This window comes from Oncorhynchus nerka, linkage group LG8, assembly GCF_034236695.1.
Source record: "Oncorhynchus nerka isolate Pitt River linkage group LG8, Oner_Uvic_2.0, whole genome shotgun sequence".
NCBI classification, from domain to species: Eukaryota; Metazoa; Chordata; class Actinopteri; order Salmoniformes; family Salmonidae; genus Oncorhynchus; species Oncorhynchus nerka.
In genome coordinates this window covers 27,842,546-27,862,684 of record NC_088403.1, presented here as the reverse complement: position 1 = coordinate 27,862,684, position 20,139 = coordinate 27,842,546, and the positions used below count along the sequence as shown (strand labels likewise).

The window sequence follows — 20,139 nt, the reverse complement described above, 5'->3', positions numbered from 1 at the left end:
TATCAAACAGCTAATGCTTACTGTATGACTAGTATGGACCCTAATACTCACTCTCTGTCTCTGTACCTAGTATGGACCCTAATACTCTCACTCTGTAGTTTATGATATTATGTTAATCAATTCGACTGGGACTCGTGAAGTATACAGTTCAGCACTGCCTCATTTAAATGTATGTTGGTGCAATGTAGCCACCTGGTGGATAAAATCAGAGCTGCACATTTTCTTTATGAGTCAGAGTGAACGTCATACCACAGAATTTCATTACCATCTTTGATTACACTTTTGATTATCAATAAATAAATAATATTGGATGGGTCAATATCATTTTTTAAATAATCTGATTTCGTAGAGAAACAGGATCCAAAGAGAAGCATACAATATGAATTTACCAACACACGTAAATAAATAAATTCAATAAAATATGAGTCCCACCAACGGAAAGTGTTGTTGGAAAGTTCTATCAAGCATATTCTATCCTTCTAGATGACTCTGGAAGGAGTAAGTTATAGCGGTCAACTTTTCCAAATAGTTTCGCTGAAATTTCTGACTCGACGGTCAGCGAGTGTGCCGATTTTGGATTACTGTCAGAGGGACAGTACACAAACGCATGCGCAAAAGGTACTGCGCTGATGTTCACTCGTGGTGATAACAGGCAAACGCATGGATATGAATATCACTGTAATAATGTGAATACACAATAATATATTCAATCATCAGTAAGTGTGTTAAATGCAATACAATTTTGCACTAGGTCTGCTATGTAATGAAAACACCCTGTTCTTATATATATAAAAAAATAATACCCCCTTTTTCTCCCTAATTTCGTGGTATCCAATTGTTAGACCATGGTGCTTGCCTACGGAGCTGTGAGGGGAACGGCACCTCAGTACCTCCAGGCTCTGATCAGGCCCTACACCCAAACAAGGGCACTGCGTTCATCCACCTCTGGCCTGCTCGCCTCCCTACCACTGAGGAAGTACAGTTCCCGCTCAGCCCAGTCAAAACTGTTCGCTGCTCTGGCCCCCCAATGGTGGAACAAACTCCCTCACGACGCCAGGACAGCGGAGTCAATCACCACCTCCCGGAGACACCTGAACCCCCACCTCTTTAAGGAATACCTAGGATAGGATAAAGTAATCCTTCTCACCCCCCCCCCCCCCTTAAAAGATTTAGATGCACTATTGTAAAGTGGCTGTTCCACTAGATGTCATAAGGTGAACGCACCAATTTGTAAGTCGCTCTGGATAAGAGCGTCTGCTAAATGACTTAAATGTAAAATGTAATGTAAATGTTAGTAGTTACTGTCTTGTCTCATCGCTTCAACTCCCTTACGGACTCGGGACCATAACAGACATACTGCATGATGACATCACCATTACATTGTATTAGTCAAAGCTTTCTTTAATAAAACAATAAAATGGTAAGAAATGCACACACAGAAAGGGAGGGTCGCTCTTGAGTAGAACAGCTTACTAGGTGTAATTTAGTGGAGGGTGACACTTTGACAGAACGGCCGTCTGGCGGTCGGGGGAGGTGGTGCACTGTATTTTTGGAGGACGCGTAGCTCCGCGCTGGGACTGGTTCTTTTGCAGCCATTTTCTGTCCAACCAACGGCCGTTTTGAGAAGGTAACCAACCAGGGCTTCATTGCAGGTTTGTGCCTGGCTCCGGCCAATGATTGTTAACCAATTCCTCGTTAGCTCGAATGGAAATGTCCGTCTCTGACTAATTTGTATTTGTTGCGTTTAGGAGTTTGAGAGCAGGAAGTGTAGTCAAAATTATTAATTAGCTTCATATCATGCCATGTCTCCCCTGCCTCAGTTTTCGACACAAAGAACAGGCAGAGCGGTCTTGCAACGAGACAACCAATGTGGCTACAGGATAACGTTAAATTGTACCCAGGAATCCAGAGCGGTTTCGTTGCAACAATAGTCGTTGATTAGTCAATCAACATGTGTGAGGGTCAAATGGCTACCTAACTAAAGCTATTGCTTAATTTGTCGAAATTATATTTCGAATGAAACATTTGCTAGCTACGGTTAGCTTGCTAGCGTCCCATTTAGCAAACAACCATTCACTTGGTCAGCGAAATTAAACTAATTCGGTAGACATGCTAGCTAACAGTTTTCTAGCAACCTAACCTGGTGAACACATGGCTAGCTAGCTAAACTAGACACGGTTTAGCTAGCTAGCCAGTCAACAGTAAGTGCCTTCCAACAATTCAGCTATTTGAGCAAACCATGTCCTTTGTTCCAGATGGAAGAAGACCGTTCCACCACCGACGCCTCCCAGCTAACGTTGGGCATCTCTGGAGAATACATGTCAGGAGGATATGTGCTCCAGTCTCAAGATGGTAAGGGACATCAGCTGATAAATTCAATCCTCATTGGGGAACCAGGTGTGGGTGTATTATGAATTGAATATGCCCCAAATCAAAATGTACTGTAGTGTCATTATGTTTTATTTAACTGGACAAGTGAGTTAAACATTCTTATTTACAATGACGGTCTACCAAAACGCAAAAGGGCTTCAGCGGGGACGGGGCTGGGATTGAAATAAAACAGGACAAAACACACATCACGACAAGAGACACAACAGTACACAAATCGAGACCTAAGACAACAATATAGCAAGGTAACAACACAACATGGTAGCAGCACAAAACATGGTACAAACATTTTTGGGCACAGACAACTGCACAAAGGGCAAGAAGGCAGAGACAATACATCATTGCCAAGCAACCACAGCTACATTGTCACTTTCTCTACATCTCAATGCAACAGTGTCAGTACCTAATGATCCATGTTTTCCACATAATAATGCGTGTGATGAAGATGATGGAGAGGAGAGTCTGAATGACCATGATGACGGGGGCATGAAAGAGAACTTCCGGGAGCAGGACATCTACCTCCCCATCGCTAACGTGGCACGCATCATGAAGAACGGCATCCCACAGACCGGGAAGGTAACCATGGTGTGTGTGTGTGTGTGTGTGTAGGCTGTGTGAGAGCAAGACTGGTGTCGTATTCATAAATGCACACCATTGTAAAACGTTTAGTAACAGAAAAAACATTTTCTTATTGGACAAGTTCAGCTATTCCATCTTAATCACCTGTGCATATTCTTGGCTATCCTCTTTAAATACCGGCTCTCTTTCCGATTCGTTCTCATATTTACCTCGTCGCCGTTTCTTTAGTCCCTTACCTTTATTCTTCGGCATATTCCCAAACGAACAGGCTTTGTTAAATCAGTCCTGTTTTGTCCGTATCGAATTGAGTGTTATAAAAATGGAATGAGAACCAATCCGTGACGATGTCACACACTAACAAAGTTAGCAAGCTTGTTAGCTTAGCTTTCAGTCTGTTTTTTCCCCCTGATTGGTGCCAAGTGAATACGACCCACAAACATTCTTCTCATTCTATTCCTCTGTCCTAAATTGTGTGTGTGTGTCTCACAGATAGCGAAAGACGCCAAGGAGTGTGTGCAGGAGTGTGTGAGCGAGTTCATTAGCTTTATCACGTCGGAGGCCAGTGAGCGCTGCCACCAGGAGAAAAGAAAGACCATCAACGGAGAGGACATCCTGTTTGCCATGTCAACCCTGGGATTCGACATGTACTTGGAGCCTCTCAAACTCTACCTGCAGAAGTTCAGAGAGGTACGACTAAACACACTTCTTCTGCTCTGACAGTTAGTCTCTCACACAATCCCAAGTGTCCATGAACAAACACATAATCGCACATCACATGTTATTTAATCTCTCACAATGTGTTTCCTAGGCAATGAAGGGGGAGAAGGGAATCCCAGGTGTGTCGGTGGGAGAGGGCCTGGGGGAGGAGCTTACAGACGATAGCTTCAGTAAGTGGTTCAGAACTGTTCCCAATTTTGTCATCTCATACTAAAGTAGAGGCTTTACAGTCATGCATACATATGTAAAATGTCGCTTTGGATAAATGGCATATTATAGTCTTTTGCTGTGGACGGTTTTGTAACGTCCTCTTCCCTCCATTCCAGCGAATCAACTGCCAGCCGGAATAATAACAGCCGACGGCCAACAGCAGAACGTCATGGTGTACACCACCTCATATCAACAGGTAAGTGACATTTGAACCAGAACTAGACCATTACGACATATCCATGACTGTTCTCTCCATTGCCCCTATCTGCTCCTGTAGATTCCTGGCGTGCAGCAGATCCAGTTCTCATGACGAGGCCTTGCTCCTGCTCTGACCGTGGCGGCCATCGAGCCGCACAGACACGGGCCTGGCGACCTTAGGCTAACCATAGGCTGAGTGTATGACCCCACTGTCAAAAGGTCAAAGGCAATTGTCAGATGGACAGGAGGTCTTGGAAGGGGGGCTGTTATGGGTGGGAAGGGATGTGGTGGTTACAACCCTGTCATGTAAATGTACAAGTCTGTTCTCTAAATGTAGTATGTAGTCATGAGGTGCCACAAGGTTTGGAGTGCAGCTTTCAACCAGGTTGGGATACTTGATTTTTAATGCTATTCGGACCACTTAGTTTGTTTTTGTACATTGATTGTTTTATGCAGGTTTGGGAGGTGGAATCTGGTGGAATGGGAAGTTCTTTATTTGTTGCCCACTCTTCTTTGAACCATGAGGAGAGGTGCCCTTAATGTCAGCTCTTTTCTAAGTGGATAAACTAGTACCATGTGCTTTAATGTGACTTAAATCCTTTGAATAAAAATCCAAATGACCCAATACCTTCTGGTTGTCATCGACCTCTTTACACACATCTGAATGATTACACCAATTTTATCATAGCGACTAATAACCAGGGGTGAAAGTAGATTTAATTTCTTCCCGGTACGGTTCAAAATAATCAGTTACAGTTTAGCTGTGTAAAGGGTTAACTGTTCCAGGAAGAGAATCACACAGCAGTATCTGGTGGGGAGGAGCATCACTATCGTCACTTTGTTGAACTGAAACTAAAGTAGAGACGTACAGTATATTGTTTACGGGACCAAAATCTCCAGCACTTCAGAAATCTACATGTTCAGGTTATACGCTTACTCTCCTACCCTTTGACACCAAGGACAGAGAAATTATCCACAAACATACTGTACAGGTGAGAGGAGATTAAGAAATATTAAATTGAAGATAAGCATTACATTATTTACACTGAACAAAAATATAAATGCAACAAAGTGTTGGTGCCATTTTTCATGAGCTGAAATATTTCAGAGATGTTCCATATGCACAAAAAGCTTATTTGATTAAACAGCATGATCATTACACAGGTGCAACTTGTGTTTGGGATAATAAAAAGCCACTCAACACAATGGCACAGATGTCTCAAGTTGAGGGAGCAGGCAATTGGCATGCTAACTTGCAGGAATGCCGCCAGAGCTGTTGCCAGGGAATTTTGTTAATTTCTCTACCATAAGCCGAACGTTTTAAAGAATTTGGCAGTACGTCCAACCATCCTCACAACCGCAGACCACGTGTATGATGTCGTGTGGGTGAGTGGTTTGCTGATGTCAATGTTGTGAAGAGTGCCCCATGGTGGAGGTGGGGTTATGCTATGGGCAGGCATAAGCTACGGACAACTAACACAATGGCAATTTGAATGCACAGGGATACCGTGACGAGATCCTGGGGCCCATTGTTGTGTCATTCATCAACTGCCATTAACTCATGTTTCAGCGTGATAATGCACAGCCCCATGTCATAAGGATCTATACACAATTCCTGGAAGCTGAAAATGTCCTAGTTCTTCCATGGCCTGTATACTCACCAGACATCAATTGAGCATGTTTGGGATGCTCTGGACCAACGTATATGACAGTGTGTTCCAGTTCCCTACAATATCCAGCAACTTCGCACAGCCATTGAAGAGTGGCACAACATTCCACAGGCCATAATCAACCGCCTGACCAACTCTATGCGAAGGAGATGTGTCGCGCTGCATGAGACAAATGGTGGCCACACCAGATACTGACTCTCATCCACACCCCTACCTGTGACCAACAGATGCATACCTGTATTCCCAGTCGTGAAATCCATAGATTCGGGGCTAATGCATTTATTTAAGTTCACTTATTTCCTTATATGAACTGTAACTCAGTAAAATCTTTGAAATTGTTGCATGTTGCATTTATATTTTTGTTCAGTGCATATGTTAAACATTGTATACGTTGGTTATGACTTTTATCTATGTTTTAACATGATGTATCAATATCAGTTACTATCATTCCATAAGGCAATGTTGACAACTCTAAAGCTTAACCTATCAAGAGCTGGCTGATTCCAGGAAATGGTTTATGGTTTCACCTTTGGTCTCTGTCTAGATATGGCCACCTCCAGCAGTCTCCTGTCTGAAGAGCAGTTCCTGTGTTCTATCTGTCTGGATGTGTTCACTGAGCCAGTCTCTATTCCATGTGGACACAACTTCTGCAAGGCCTGTATCACAAAGTACTGGGATACCAGTGACCTGTGCCAGTGTCCCATGTGTAAAAATACATTTGATAAGAGACCAGATCTGTTCGTCAATACTTTCATTTCTGAGATGGCTGCTCAGTTCAGACAGACAGTTGAAGTGAAAACTACCAGCAGCCCGGACCAATGCTCTGCCATGATAGTAGAAGTGTCCTGTGACATCTGCACTGGGACGAAGCTCAAGGCCCTGAAGTCCTGTCTGGTGTGTCAGACCTCTTACTGTGAGACTCATCTGGAGCCTCATCAGAGAGTCGCAGCCTTAAAGAGACACAAGCTGATCAACCCTGTGGAGAACCTGGAAGACAGGATGTGTAAGAAGCATGAGAGACCTCTAGAGCTGTTCTGTAGGACTGACCAGACATGTCTTTGTGTCTTGTGCTTGAAAGCAGACCACATGACTCATGACACTGTCCTTCTAGAGGAAGAGTATGGAGAGAGGAAGGCTCAGTTGGGGAAGACTGAGGCAGAAGTGCAGCAGATGATCCAGGAGAGACTGAAGAAGGTTCAGGAGATCAAACACTCAGTAGATCTCAGCAAGAGAGAAGCAGAGCGAGAGAGATCAGACAGTGTACAGGTCTTCACTGCTCTGGTTCGCTCCATTGAGAGAAGTCAGGCTGAGCTCATTGAAGTGATTGAGGAGAAGCTGAAAGCAACAGAGAGGCAGGCTGAAGGGCTCATTAAAGAGCTGGAGCAGGAAATCACTGAGCTACAGAGGAGAAGCACTGAGCTGGAGCAGCTCTCACACACTGAGGACCACCTCCACCTCCTACAGAGCTTCCCATTCCTCTGCACCCCTCCAGACACCAAGGACTGGTCTGAGATCAGTGTTCAGAGTGATCTGTGTGTGGGGACTGTGAAGAGAGCTGTATCTCAACTGGAGGAGACACTGAATAAACAGATGGAGAAGCTGCCTGAAGTCAAACTGAAGAGGATTCAGCAGTATGCAGTGGATGTGACTCTGGACCCTGATACAGCACATCCCAAACTCATCCTATCTGAAGATGGGAAACAGGTGAGATATGGAGGCACACAACTTAATAAACCTTATAATCCAAAGAGGTTTGACAGAGCTTTAAATGTCATAGGAAAGGAGGGTTTCTCCTCTGGGAGATTTTACTATGAGGTGAATGTTCAGGTGAAAACTAAATGGACTTTAGGAGTGGCCAGAGAGTCCATCAACAGGAAGGGGAAGATCACAAAGAGCCCATTTAATGGATTCTGGGCTGTGGTCCTGAGGAATGAGTGTATGTTCTCCGCCTGTACCTCCCCCCGTGTCCGCTTATACCTGAGAAAAAAGCCCCAGAAGGTGGGGGTGTTTGTGGATTATGAGGAGGGTCAGGTCTCCTTTTATGATGTGGAGGCCAGGTCTCATATCTACTCTTTCACTGGCTGCACCTTCACTGAGAAACTCTATCCATTCCTTGGCCCTGGCAATGATAAAGGTGAATACTCTGTCCCTCTGATCATCTCTCTTGTCAATCACACAGACTGAGTTCTAAACTGAACTAAATGACCAGTACATTTAGTAAATGTAGAATAATCATAGTCTGTTGTCATACACCAGGGAGAATATTTCACTGTAATGTAATTACTGGTTGTGGTTGTTTGGGTCCACCAGCCTTGTTAGATATAAGAACATCTCTCCAGGCTCATAAGGTATGATTCATATCTGGGAGTTACAGTACATTTCGGAGGATTATCCTGAGATAATATAAGCAATATGTTTGTTTTTTAAGCTCATTTATTGTTTGCACTGTATATCTCTAATAACCTTTAATAAACTTGAATCCTGCATTTGGAATCATACAGTAGATGTAAGAAATATTTTCATTTTTATTTTTATAAAAATATCCTAGTCATCCAGTGGGAAAGCGGCAGCTCTACCCGCACTGAGCTAAAGGGCTAAAGGGTAGAGCTGCCGCTTTCAAGGTGCGGGACTCTAACCCGGAAGCTTACCCGGAAGCGTACAAGAAATCTGGCTATGCCCTGCGACGAACCATCAAACAGGCAAAGCATCAATACAGGACTAAGAGTGAATCATACTACAGTTTGCAGGGCTTGCAAACTTACAGACTACAAAGGGAAGCTGCCCAGTGACACGAGCCTACCAGACGAGCTAAATCACTTCTATGCTCGCTTTGAGGCAAGCAACACTGAGGCATGCATGAGAGCATCAGCTGTTCCGGACGACTGTGTGATCATGCTCTCCGTAGCCGACATGAGTAAGACCTTTAAACAGGTCAACATACACAAGGCTGCGGGGCCAGACGGATTACAAGGACGTGGGCTCCAGGCATGTGCTGACCAACTGGCAGGTGTCTTCACTGACATTTTCAACATGTCCTTGATTGAGTCTGTAATACCAACATGCTTCAAGCAGACCACCATAGTCCCTGAACACAAAGGCAACCTGCCTAAATGACTACAGACCCGTAGCACTCACGTTCGTAGCCATGAAGTGCTTTGAAAGGCTGGTAATGGCTCACAACACCATTATCCCAGAAACCCTAGACCCACTCCAATTTGCATACCGCCCAAACAGATCCACAGATGATGCAATCTCTATTGCACTCCACACTGCCCTTTCCCACCTGAACAAAAGGAACACCTATGTCTGAATGCTGTTCATGGACTACAGCTCAGCGTTCAATACCATAGTACCCTCAAAGCTCATCACCAAGCTAAGGAACCTGGGACTAAACACCTCCCTCTGCAACTGGATCCTGGACTTCCTGACAGGCCGCCCCCAGGTGGTGAGGGTAGGCAGCAACACATCTGCCAAGCTGATCCTCAACACTGGAGCTCCCCAGGGGTGCGTGCTCAGTCCCCTCCTGTACTCCCTGTTCAACCACAACTGCATGGCCAGGCACGACTCCAATACCAACATTAAGTTTGCTGACGACGCAACAGTGGTAGGCCTGATCACCGACAACGACGAGACAGCCTATAGAGAGGAGGTCAGAGACCTCAACGTAGCCAAGACTAAGGAGATGATTGTGGACTACAGGAAAAGGAGCACCGAGCACGTCCCCATTCTCATCAACGGGGCTGTAGTGGAGCAGGTTGAGAGCTTCAAATTCCTTGGTGTCCACATCAACAACAAACTAGATTGGTCCAAACACACCAAGACAGTCGTGAAGAGGGCACGACAAAGCCTATTCCCCCTCAGGAAACTAAAAATATTTGGCATGGGTCCTGAGATCCTCAAAAGGTTCTACAGCCTCAACATCGAGAGCATCCTGGCCGGTTGCATCACTGCCTGGTACGGCAATTGCTCGGCCTCCGACCGCAAGGCACTTCAGAGGGTAGTGCGTACGGCCCAGTACATCACTGGGGCAAAGCTGCCTGCCATCCAGGACCTCTACACCAGGCGGTGTCAGAGGAAGGCCCTAAAAATGGTCAAAGACCCCAGTCATAGACTGTTCTCTCTACTATCGCATGGCAAGCGGTACCGGAGTGCCAAGTCTAGGACAAAAAGGCTTCACAAGAGTTTTTACCCCCAAGCCATAAGACTCCTGAACAGGTAACCAAATGGTTCCACAGACTATTTGCATTGTGTTCCCCCCCCAAACCCTCTTTTACGCTGCTGCCACTCTCTGTTTATTATATATGCATAGTCACTTTAACTATACATTCATGTACATACTACCTAAATTGGGCCGACCAACCAGTGCTCCTGCACATTGGCTAACCGGGCTATCTGCATTGTGTCCCACCACCTGTTCATCATATATGCATAGTCCCATTAACGATACCGACATATACATACTACCTCAATAAGCCTGACTAACAGGTGTCTGTATAAAGCCTTGCTACTCTTTTTTCAAATGTCTTTTACTGTTATTTTATTTCTTTACTTACCTACACACACACACACACACACACACACACACACACAGCAGTGCTGTGCGCAATCATGAAGCCAGAATTGAGACCTAGAGATAGTCTCAACTCGCTCTGCAAAAACCAGCTGGAGGAGAGTTAACGTTTCATATTTGGGACAACATTAGGAGTCTCTAATATAAGCTGTTTACAGGAAACCAAAGCCCATGTGGGCTAGTCCAAGGGCTCCCCCTTGTGGTGAACTTATATAATCACAGGAGGGGTCTAAAAGGAGATCAAAGAAAGACATGACGTCTTCAAGTAAATATAACAATGCAACTCAGTGGGAGGATACAGGGTTGTCAGTGGCACTGTTGAGCTCAGTGGAGAGGATGATCTTAACAAAGGCTATGGTGTCATTAGACACCCCATGAACCTACAAGAGAGGAGAGAGACACACAAACACTGGTACTAGGGTTAGTTCACTCCAACCCCTCACTGCAGGGGTACAGAGAGTTGTAACACACACACACACACGCACGCACGCACACATGCGCACACATTCTACCTATGGGATACAGCAGAGGGTGTATGCATCTTGGACACGGTCACATGTCCTATGACTCTCTACAGGAAAACACAACAAAGGAAGTCAGAGACAGGAAACGACAAAGCAGCACTGTTAAGGTTTCCACCAAAGTAAACATCTTCGTTTGGACACAATGTTAAGAAGGACAAGAATTGAGTGTGTGTGTTTCTGTGTGTGTGTTTGGCCTGCCTGACTTTAGAAGACGTGAGAGTGGAGTAGAGAGCCTCAGAGCCACCTCTATCTGACCAGGGTGTGGCCTCACTGCATGGATGTCTGAAAAGGCAGAACAAACCAGTTCACAATGGAGTGGAACGGGTAACGTCTTATAGCATCAAAGCTCCAACAGTGAATTCACTGTGTGTGTGTGTGTGTGTGTGTGACCGCTGTGGAAGGCCTTGGTGGTGCCCCTCAGGGCCTCCAGGCTAAAGGCAGTGATGATGTCAGCCTGCCTGGCCACGCCCACAGCTCACTCCACTGCCTCCACCGCCAGAGATGACATCATCGGAGTCCCGTTGATCAGACCGATGCTCTGCACGATAAAACACTTGTCCTTACTAGATCCTCAAAGACATCACTATCTACTGCGATTATATCCCAGATATGATATCATCTAACCCCAGTTATCAATAATCAGTATACAAGACTACTCAATCAATGCCTGATAGAAAAAAATAACAAATAGTAAAAACAGGAGAGTTCCTATTGCTACAGCTCTAACACTGTGCCGCTTTAGGCTTCAGTACCAAAGGTGTGAGTCCATGACACCAGTACCCTGGAAAAGGAGGAAAGAAAGAATAAAGGAGAGGAGAAAGAAAAACGAAGGAAACGAGTTAGGGGCCTTAATGTATACATTTTATCTCTGTCATTCATCTCGCAAAAACTTGTTGGTAATCTGAGGTGTGTCTTTGGGTTGAGAGAGAGAGGTATTGTGGGTAACCCAACTGTTTTGGCGTGGTCCCAGCCGCATTGAGGCGACCACATCCTGCCCTCTCCCATAAGGCCCAGGGTGAGGTGGGCCAGGGGGGCCAGGTCTCCAGTAGCCCCTACCGTCCCCTTCTCTGGCACCCACGACAGGCAGGAGGCTGGGGGAGTAGAGGGAGAGATCCGTCACACACATATATACATATATAGATATTTTTTTAAATGTTTGAATTAACACGTACGCGCACACACAAACACACACAAATGCATGCATTATTTTTGTGTTAAATCACCAGTTGGCGGCCCATCCCTTAGGGATGAATTGACACAAACAAACAATACATGATACAACATTACAATGATTCACAGTGATAATTCTTCCGATGTTCTGCGCAGTGTGCACCACACGTGCACTCTCTCGTACACACGCATGGGAGCAGATACACACACACAAACACACACAAGCACAATGTACCTGGACAGGACATGCATACACACACTCACACACATGCACAAACAGATTTCACGCTTGGCATTAGTAAGTCAAACTGATGAATCAGAATTTCTATTCATGTTGTTATTGTGAACTGGGTTTACCATTGAAGGCTTTGACCATAGCCTGGACCGTTTCCATGGAAATGACACTGTACCCTTTGGCCAGAACATTGATCCTCAGAGCCAGTAGCATACGGGTCCTCTCTACACTCAATGGGGGGCCCACTCCTACACACACACACGCGCACACACGCGCGCACACACACACACACGCACACACACACGCGCACACACACGCACGCACACACGCGCACACACACACGCGCACACACACACACACCGAAAAGTATTTCAATATGAACACCAGGGGTTGCAATTTAGTCAAGGACAGGTCTGATCTGTCCCTTGGAAATAAAGGTATTATAATGACATACAGTGGGGCAAAAAAGTATTTAGTCAGCCACCAATTGTGCAAGTTCTCCCACTTAAAAATATGAGAGAGGCCTGTAATTTTCATCATAGGTAACTATGACAGACAAAATTAGAAGAAAAAAATCCAGAAAATCACATTGTAGGACTTTTAATGAATTTATTTGCAAATTATGGTGGAAAATAAGTATAGATACCATGATTTTTAAGTAATTAATTTGCATTTTATTGCATGACATGAGTATTTGATACATCAGAAAAGCAGAACTTAATATTTGGTACGGAAATATTTGTTTGCAATTACAGAGATCATACGTTTCCTGTAGTTCTTGACCAGGTTTGCACACACTGCAGCAGGGATTTTGGCCCACTCCTCCATACAGACCTTCTCCCGATCCTTCAGGTTTCGGGGCTGTCGCTGGGCAATACAGACTTACAGCTCCCTCCAAAGATTTTCTATTGGGTTCAGGTCTGGAGACTGGCTAGGCCACTCCAGGACCTTGAGATGCTTCTTACGGAGCCACTCCTTAGTTGCCCTGGCAGTGTGTTTCGGGTCGTTGTCATGCTGGAAGACCCAGCCATGACCCATCTTCAATGCTCTTACTGAGGGAAGGAGGTTGTTGGCCCCATCCATCCTCCCCTCAATACGGTGCAGTCGTCCTGTCCCCTTTGCATTTGTATCTATAGGATGGTATCTATGGGATGGTATCTATGGGATGGTATCTATGGGATGGTACGTATGATCTCTGTAATTGGGATGGTATCTATAGGATGATATCTATGGGATGGTATCTATGGGATGGTATCTATGGGATGGTATCTATGGGATGGTATCTATGGGATGGTACGTATGATCTCTGTAATTGGGATGGTATCTATAGGATGATATCTATAGGATGGTATCTATGGGATGGTATCTATAGAATGGTATCTATGGGATGGTATCTATGGGATGGTATCTATGGGATGGTATCTATGGGATGGTATCTATGGGATGGTATCTATGGAATGGTATCTATAGGATGGTATCTATGGGATGGTATCTATAGGATCTATAGGATAGGATGTCATAAGGTGAATGCACCAATTTGTAAGTCGCTCTGGATAAGAGCGTCTGCTAAATGACTTAAATGTAAAATGTAAATGTATCTATGGGATGGTATCTATAGGATGGTATCTATAGGATGGTATTATTAGCATGAAGCGTGGTGGCGCTCTGAGCCAGATAATAGACGACTGCAGAATTCCAGAGACAACGTTCCAGCAGCGGTGAACGGTCAATTAGAGTGAGAATTGGAGCTGGAGCAAGACACACACACACACACACACACAGGTCGTAGGAACATCTTGTGTGGGGGGTATAAGACAAAGCCTATTATCCCTGTAAGGGCTCAGACACACCAGTAACATTTGCTGGCTGAGAGTACTTAGCACTTCTGAATGTAATTTGAGAACAGGGTGCGCACCAATTTTACATATGGAATCACGTGAAAAAGGAGGGTGGTCCCTAAAACACAGCGCGCCGAACGATAGGCAGACAAACGCTAGATCCACATTCTGTGCGATGTGTGTGAGCCTTAATTTACAATTAAGAGTACATAATCTCCAATCCCATACAGGACAGTTGGTTCACTATCAGCTCAGGGCCATTGCTCTGGGTGTTACTAAACACTGGGACCACCACCATAGTAGACCCCCTAACTGAGGTGCTGCCCTACACTAACCATTCCTCTGACCTCCCATCCCCGCGGACTCTACTGTCCCTGTCTGAGCTTCATACTTCCACATGATTTGCAGGCCGATGGGTTAAAACCGCAGACAACCGTACGGCCATCTCTGATAAGGCGTGAGGGAGGTGATGGGTGAGGAATGCATGGGGTAGGGCAAGGGGCAGGGGGAGATGGGAGATTAAACCTGAGAAGATCAATGCCAGGGAGAAGAGGGGGAGGAGAGGGAGAGTATGTAAGAGAGAGACGGGGGGGGCAGAGTGAGCAATGGTTGAAAGTGGTGTATGTGTGAGAGGGAGAGAGTGAAAGAAAAAGAGAGAAAGTGTGTGAGAATGTATTTGGGCTGGTCTGTCCTCATGTGTGGTTGGGTAGTGTACACAGTTGACAGCAGCTGTGCACCTGTCAACTGGAGAGACGGGGAGAGGAGAGAAGGGGAGAGGAGAGAAAGAGGAGATGAAAGAGGAGATGACAGACATTCCTTCACCACCTCTGCCATTCCTTAGCCATGCACCCAGCCCTGAGGCACTAACACACTAGCCTGGCAAGCTCCATAGCTACTGATAGGAAACCAGAGAAGGCTAACGCTGAAACAGTCTGGTGATATGACATCATGACTTTAAGTATGACTAGTCTTCTATAGTGACCATGACTTCCTATGACTGACGCTAACATGACCGTGTTCCAAATATTTCTGCGGTCATCTCCCCCCAGGGCCGCAGTGGCTCAACCAGTCTTACCTTGGGCCCCCAGACTGGAAATGGTCTCTGTCAAGTACACTCCCACATGCTCCATTTCCTTCTATAGAAACGTAGGATCGCCCCTCCCTTTTCCCCGGGAAGCTCCCGTTGGCCACTTCCTGTGCCGATCCCAGTCTGTGAATAAACAGAACATTTCGGTGTCTGTGTGTCTCACAACACTGCTTACACACACACACACAAAACCACACACATCCTGACCCCCTTGCCATGTCTCCTCTCTGTGTCTGAGGAATTCTATTCTGCATATCCACCTTTCAAACACACACGCACCAACCTCCACCCTTTCCCTTTCCCTTTCCCTGTTTTCTCCAGCTTCATCCCATCCAAGACATACTAAAAATAACAAGACTATATCCATCCCATCCATCACACAGTCGGAAGCCTAGTCCAGGCCTCTCCCCAAGACACGTCCAGAAACGTCCTCTCCTCAAGAATCTCAACCCAGAAAGGGAGCTTCATTGACAGTCAAATGGAGACCTGGTGTGGATCTGGCTGTCCTGTTTACTATCTGTCGTGTCAGTAGTGATGTTCGCATACAGTAGCACCTCCAGATAAGCCCTGGGGCTGTATGGGTCATCTGATACCTCTTCAGCTTTGATAGCTTCCTCTCAGACCCCAGGTCTTGGAAATGTTCCATGGGACCCACAAAGATGTCACCCACCCCCAAACTACTAACCCAACTCCTCACCCCCAGATACCAACCCTTCACCCCACTACTCGCCACACGGGTCATCCTAAGTCACATCCTTACCTCCAGAAAGAGAGGAGGGTGAGCAATGTAGCGTTCAATAGTTAGAAACCAGCTAAAAACCTCCCTCACACATTCTTATGTATACGAACAGGCAGAGATATCAGGAGCGGCTCCGGTTGGAACCAGGCTTCTGATAAGGAGGTGTGGAGTGTTCTGTGTCCTGTCACTGAGCCTGTAGTGTACCTCCTCCACACAACTACACTACGAGCTCTCTCACACACACACACACACACACACACACTGTTGTCTATCAACAATGACAAGCCACCGGGGTCTGACAATCTGGATGGAAAATTACTGAGGATAATAGCGGACGATATTGCCACTCCTATTTGCCCATCTTCAATTTAAGCCTACTAGGTGTGTGACCTCAGGCCTGGAGGGAAGCAAAAGTCATTCGACCCAAGAATAGTAAAGCCCTCTTTACTGGCTCAAATAGCTGACCAATCAGCCTGTTACCAGCCCTTAGTAAACTTCTGGAAAAACTGTGTTTGACCAGATACAATGCTATTTCACAGTAAGCAAACTGACAACAGAATTTCAGCACGCTTATAGGGAAGGACACTCAACAAGCACAGCACTTACACAAATGACTGATGATTGGCTGTCTTGTTAGACTTCAGCGCAGCTTTTGACATTATCGATCATAGTCTGCTGTTGGAAAAACGTATGTGTTATGGCTTTACACCCCCTGCTATAATGTGGATCAAGAGTTACTTACAAACGACCTGCCCTCCAGGACACCTACACCACCCAATGTCACGGGAAGACCAAAAAGATCATCAAGGACAACAACCACCCGAGCCACTGCCTGTTCACCCCGCTATCATCCAGAAGGCGAGGTCAGTACAGGTGCATCAAAGCTGGGACCAAGAGACTGAAAAACAGCTTCAATCTCAAGGCCATCAGACTGTTAAACAGCCATCACTAACATTGAGTGGCTGCTGCCAACATACTGACTCAACTCCAGCCACTTTAATAATGGAAAATTGATGTAATAAATGTATCACTAGTCACTTTAAACAATGTCACTTTATATAATGTTTACATACCCTACATTACTCATATCATCTCATGTATATGCTGTACTCTATACCATCTACTGCATCTTGCCTATGCCGTTCGGCCAACGCTCATTCATATATTTTTATGTACATATTCTTATTAATTCCTTTACACTTGTGTGCATAAGGTAGTTGTTGTGAAATTGTTAGCTTTGATTACTTGTTAGATATTACTGCACTGTCGGAACTAGAAGCACAAGCATTTCGCTACACTCGCATTAACATCTGCTAACCATGTGTATGTGACCAATCAAATTGATTTGATTTGTCTAACAGAACACAGAGGGTGTTCTTAAATGGAAGCCTCTCAAATATAATCCAGGTAGAATCATGAATTCCCCAGTGTAGCTGGGGAAATTATATTTGTGAAATGTCCCTTTCTTCATATACCTAGTTTAAATTGCATGCAATCCTTCAGCTATATGTAAAGTAAATATGTAAAACCTCTTGGATGCTGCACAAGCAGCTTTTTATACTTAGAAAGGCAGATACACACAGAAGAGTTACTCAATGTGTTTTAGCCAAAAAGGATGTGTTTTCTGGTTCCAAGGGTGTGTGTTGTATAAAAGGTTGTGTTGCGGATATTTTAACAAATCGTTACATTCTTGTGTGTCAGGGTGTCTCCCCCTCCATACCAGCCCAGCTCTCCCCCTGACCTGCTCAGGCAGGGTGCAGTGGAGGTGGAATATTTTTTGGAGTACGTAGGCCTCAGATGCTGTCTCCCAACAGGGCTCTGGGATTCATCTACTAATGGAAGGGGGTGTACTAAAGCAAAACTTCTTCCTACACATACCTCAGTCTCCCTGATGTTACCGCAGCAGAGGACACAGTGCCCCATTACAGACTAAAATTCCTGTACTTGAAGTCTTCATCAAGTCTGATTGTTTGATCACCTTCTTTGTTTTCTGAATGTAAATCAGGGGGAGTTCCATCACTTTAGGATTGGAGACGTCCTAATGGAGATTGAATAGGGAAACATGTTGATGGAGAAGCTACCAAATGAATCCATTGTTGATAAGCACCTGTTGCGCAATCTAATCTCGGTCTGTGTTTTAAAATGATTTCATTTTATTGGCTGATTCATTTCATTTCATTTCTATCACCAGTGGATACTCCGTGTTAGTCGGTAACTGAATCAATGTTTTGTTTACTTTAGTAAACCTGGGCAACAGTGTCCACCACAGCAGCCCATATTCACATGGTTCTACCAGGATCATTCACCATCAATACACTCAGATGTAACTAACCCCTGCCATAATAAACCAATCTGAAAAAAACAACCTGTGCTTCCAAACATGGAATTCGTCATATAAGGGAGGACCTGGCCTTCGACTTTCTGTGTTTGGTACCATGTGAGTCCAAGGAGGGGACTCACATGGTAGGGGTGTATGAGGGGAGCACTGTGGTTAAGTGGGGAGTTGGGACGTGCGAGATATTCATGTCGGTGAGGTAAGTGAGAGGGAGACCTAGAGGCACCTCCCACGGTGTCACTCTGAAGAGACTGAGGAGGTCTAGGAAGATGGGGGGGGGGGGGGGGGGGATGAGGAGGAACGTAGTGGGATGTAGGTGTAAGTCGGACTTAGGGAGTTGTAGGGGCGTAAGGAAGGAAGGATCAAAAGGAGGTGTAGGGGTACAGGTGGAGGAAGGGACTGAGGGGGGGTGGATGGGATGTAAGGGGGGAGGAGTACCGAATTGAGAAGGGTTGTTGGAAAGGTGTGAGGGAGAGTTCGAGGAGAGAACCCGCGCACACATTCCAGGCATGCCCGCTCCATTGTAGGAGGCTAATGAGGCGAGTGAGTGCTGCTCCGGGGCGAGAGAGACAAAACCCTCGGAACGCCGTCCGGCACGGTAAAGTGAGCTAACGGGAAAGGAATTCCAAACACTGGACATGGGAAAGCATGGCTCAGAGCCAGCAGATCGCTCTCTCACACAGACACACAACTCATTGTGGTTAAGTAATCATGTCTTTAGAATGTGTATGAGTTCACATCAACTGGGTGGACACTATCCCTGGGTTGACTTCCCCTTTGTGACATAGAGACAGATGTTGGTACCAACAATCACATACATCAATTGGGACAGACACACAGTCACATGGCTGATCTGCCAAACTGACAATGATCTTTGAGGAGTTTCACAACGTAGCCTTTTTCATTTAAATCTAGTTTTAGAATGAGTTATAGTATTTCTATAATGCACCATCAATAGGAACAAATGAAACAGATTAATAGATAATGACAGCTTTAATAAACAAAGACTAATTAAATGTACTAAATGTCCATAGGTGCTCACAGTCCTGGGCAACTTGGCACTGAAGGGAGCTGAGAGACAAAAATGACAGTTCATGGTTACATGACAGCTCAGACAGCAGCCCCACCGTGATACCCCTCCCAGCCCTGTGTCTGGCCAGCCTGGTGAGGTGAGGTGCAGCATCAGCCCTCAGTCAGATGATGGTACTGGAAGGTGTAACGTTTGAGGAGTTTAGAGGATCCCTAACACCAACACAGCATTTCTCTGACCAGCTGCTGGTATTAGGGACGATTGGTGGCAGTCACACACCAGCTCGCTCGCTCGCTCACACACACATACACAAGCTCCATAGATTCGTACAGGTGTAAAAACACTTGTCAACTCTCTCTGCCACACGCACACACAGTCAGTCACCAACGAACAAGGGCACACACAGTGTGTATGTACACCACTCCACACTCATAAACTACACTAAACTCTTAAGTGTTCTTTCAATCAAATAAGTTGTATATTGTTGAAGGTAAATGTATAACCCAGGCTGACATGGACCATGGGAGGGAGTACCATTAGTATAGCTTTGAAAGCTCCACATCTAAACAGCTTAATAATGACAGACTATTTCAGTCCATAGAAACGCCCAGGAAAACCTCCACACCCCTGATCTTATCTCCACTATTTTCCCCCTAATTTCCCATCACCAGAGCAGCCACTGGATCTTATATCAGACATCATGTATTACAAGTAGGGTTTGATGTCGAAGTTATTCAAGATATTAATTAAACATTGTCTAACACATGAAGCTGCCAGTTGAGGCAAATCAAGTATTTTTGCAAAAAAATAAAAAATAAAATCACGTTAACTTGTGGATCCAAATGTCTT

General features: G+C 45.3%; 2 protein-coding genes and 1 pseudogene across 4 annotated transcripts; 2 read left to right on the top strand and 1 right to left on the bottom strand.

Moving 5' to 3' along the window:
* Positions 1-1,527: 1,527 nt before the first annotated feature.
* LOC115133080 (nuclear transcription factor Y subunit beta-like) lies at positions 1,528-4,719 on the top strand. 3 transcript variants are annotated; one of them, XM_029665945.2, is made up of 7 exons: positions 1,528-1,627; positions 2,256-2,352; positions 2,834-2,973; positions 3,457-3,654; positions 3,776-3,854; positions 4,011-4,090; positions 4,172-4,719. In XM_029665945.2, the coding sequence occupies exons 2-7, from the start codon at positions 2,256-2,258 to the stop codon at positions 4,202-4,204; spliced, it is 627 nt and encodes a 208-aa protein (XP_029521805.1). In that variant the 5' UTR covers positions 1,528-1,627; the 3' UTR covers positions 4,205-4,719. The 3 variants fall into 3 exon arrangements, with proteins under 3 accessions (XP_029521805.1, XP_029521804.1, XP_029521806.1); XM_029665944.2 differs by having other exon boundaries at positions 1,529-1,652; XM_029665946.2 differs by having other exon boundaries at positions 1,534-1,652; positions 2,834-2,964.
* Positions 4,720-4,935: 216 nt separating this feature from the next.
* LOC115133718 (zinc finger protein RFP-like) lies at positions 4,936-8,260 on the top strand. Its single transcript, XM_029667204.2, has 2 exons — positions 4,936-5,084; positions 6,307-8,260. The coding sequence occupies exon 2, from the start codon at positions 6,309-6,311 to the stop codon at positions 7,944-7,946; it is 1,638 nt and encodes a 545-aa protein (XP_029523064.1). The 5' UTR covers positions 4,936-5,084; positions 6,307-6,308; the 3' UTR covers positions 7,947-8,260.
* A 756-nt stretch (positions 8,261-9,016) lies between these two features.
* LOC135572697 (histidine ammonia-lyase-like) lies at positions 9,017-11,331 on the bottom strand (annotated as a pseudogene).
* Between the last annotated feature and the right edge of the window lie 8,808 nt (positions 11,332-20,139).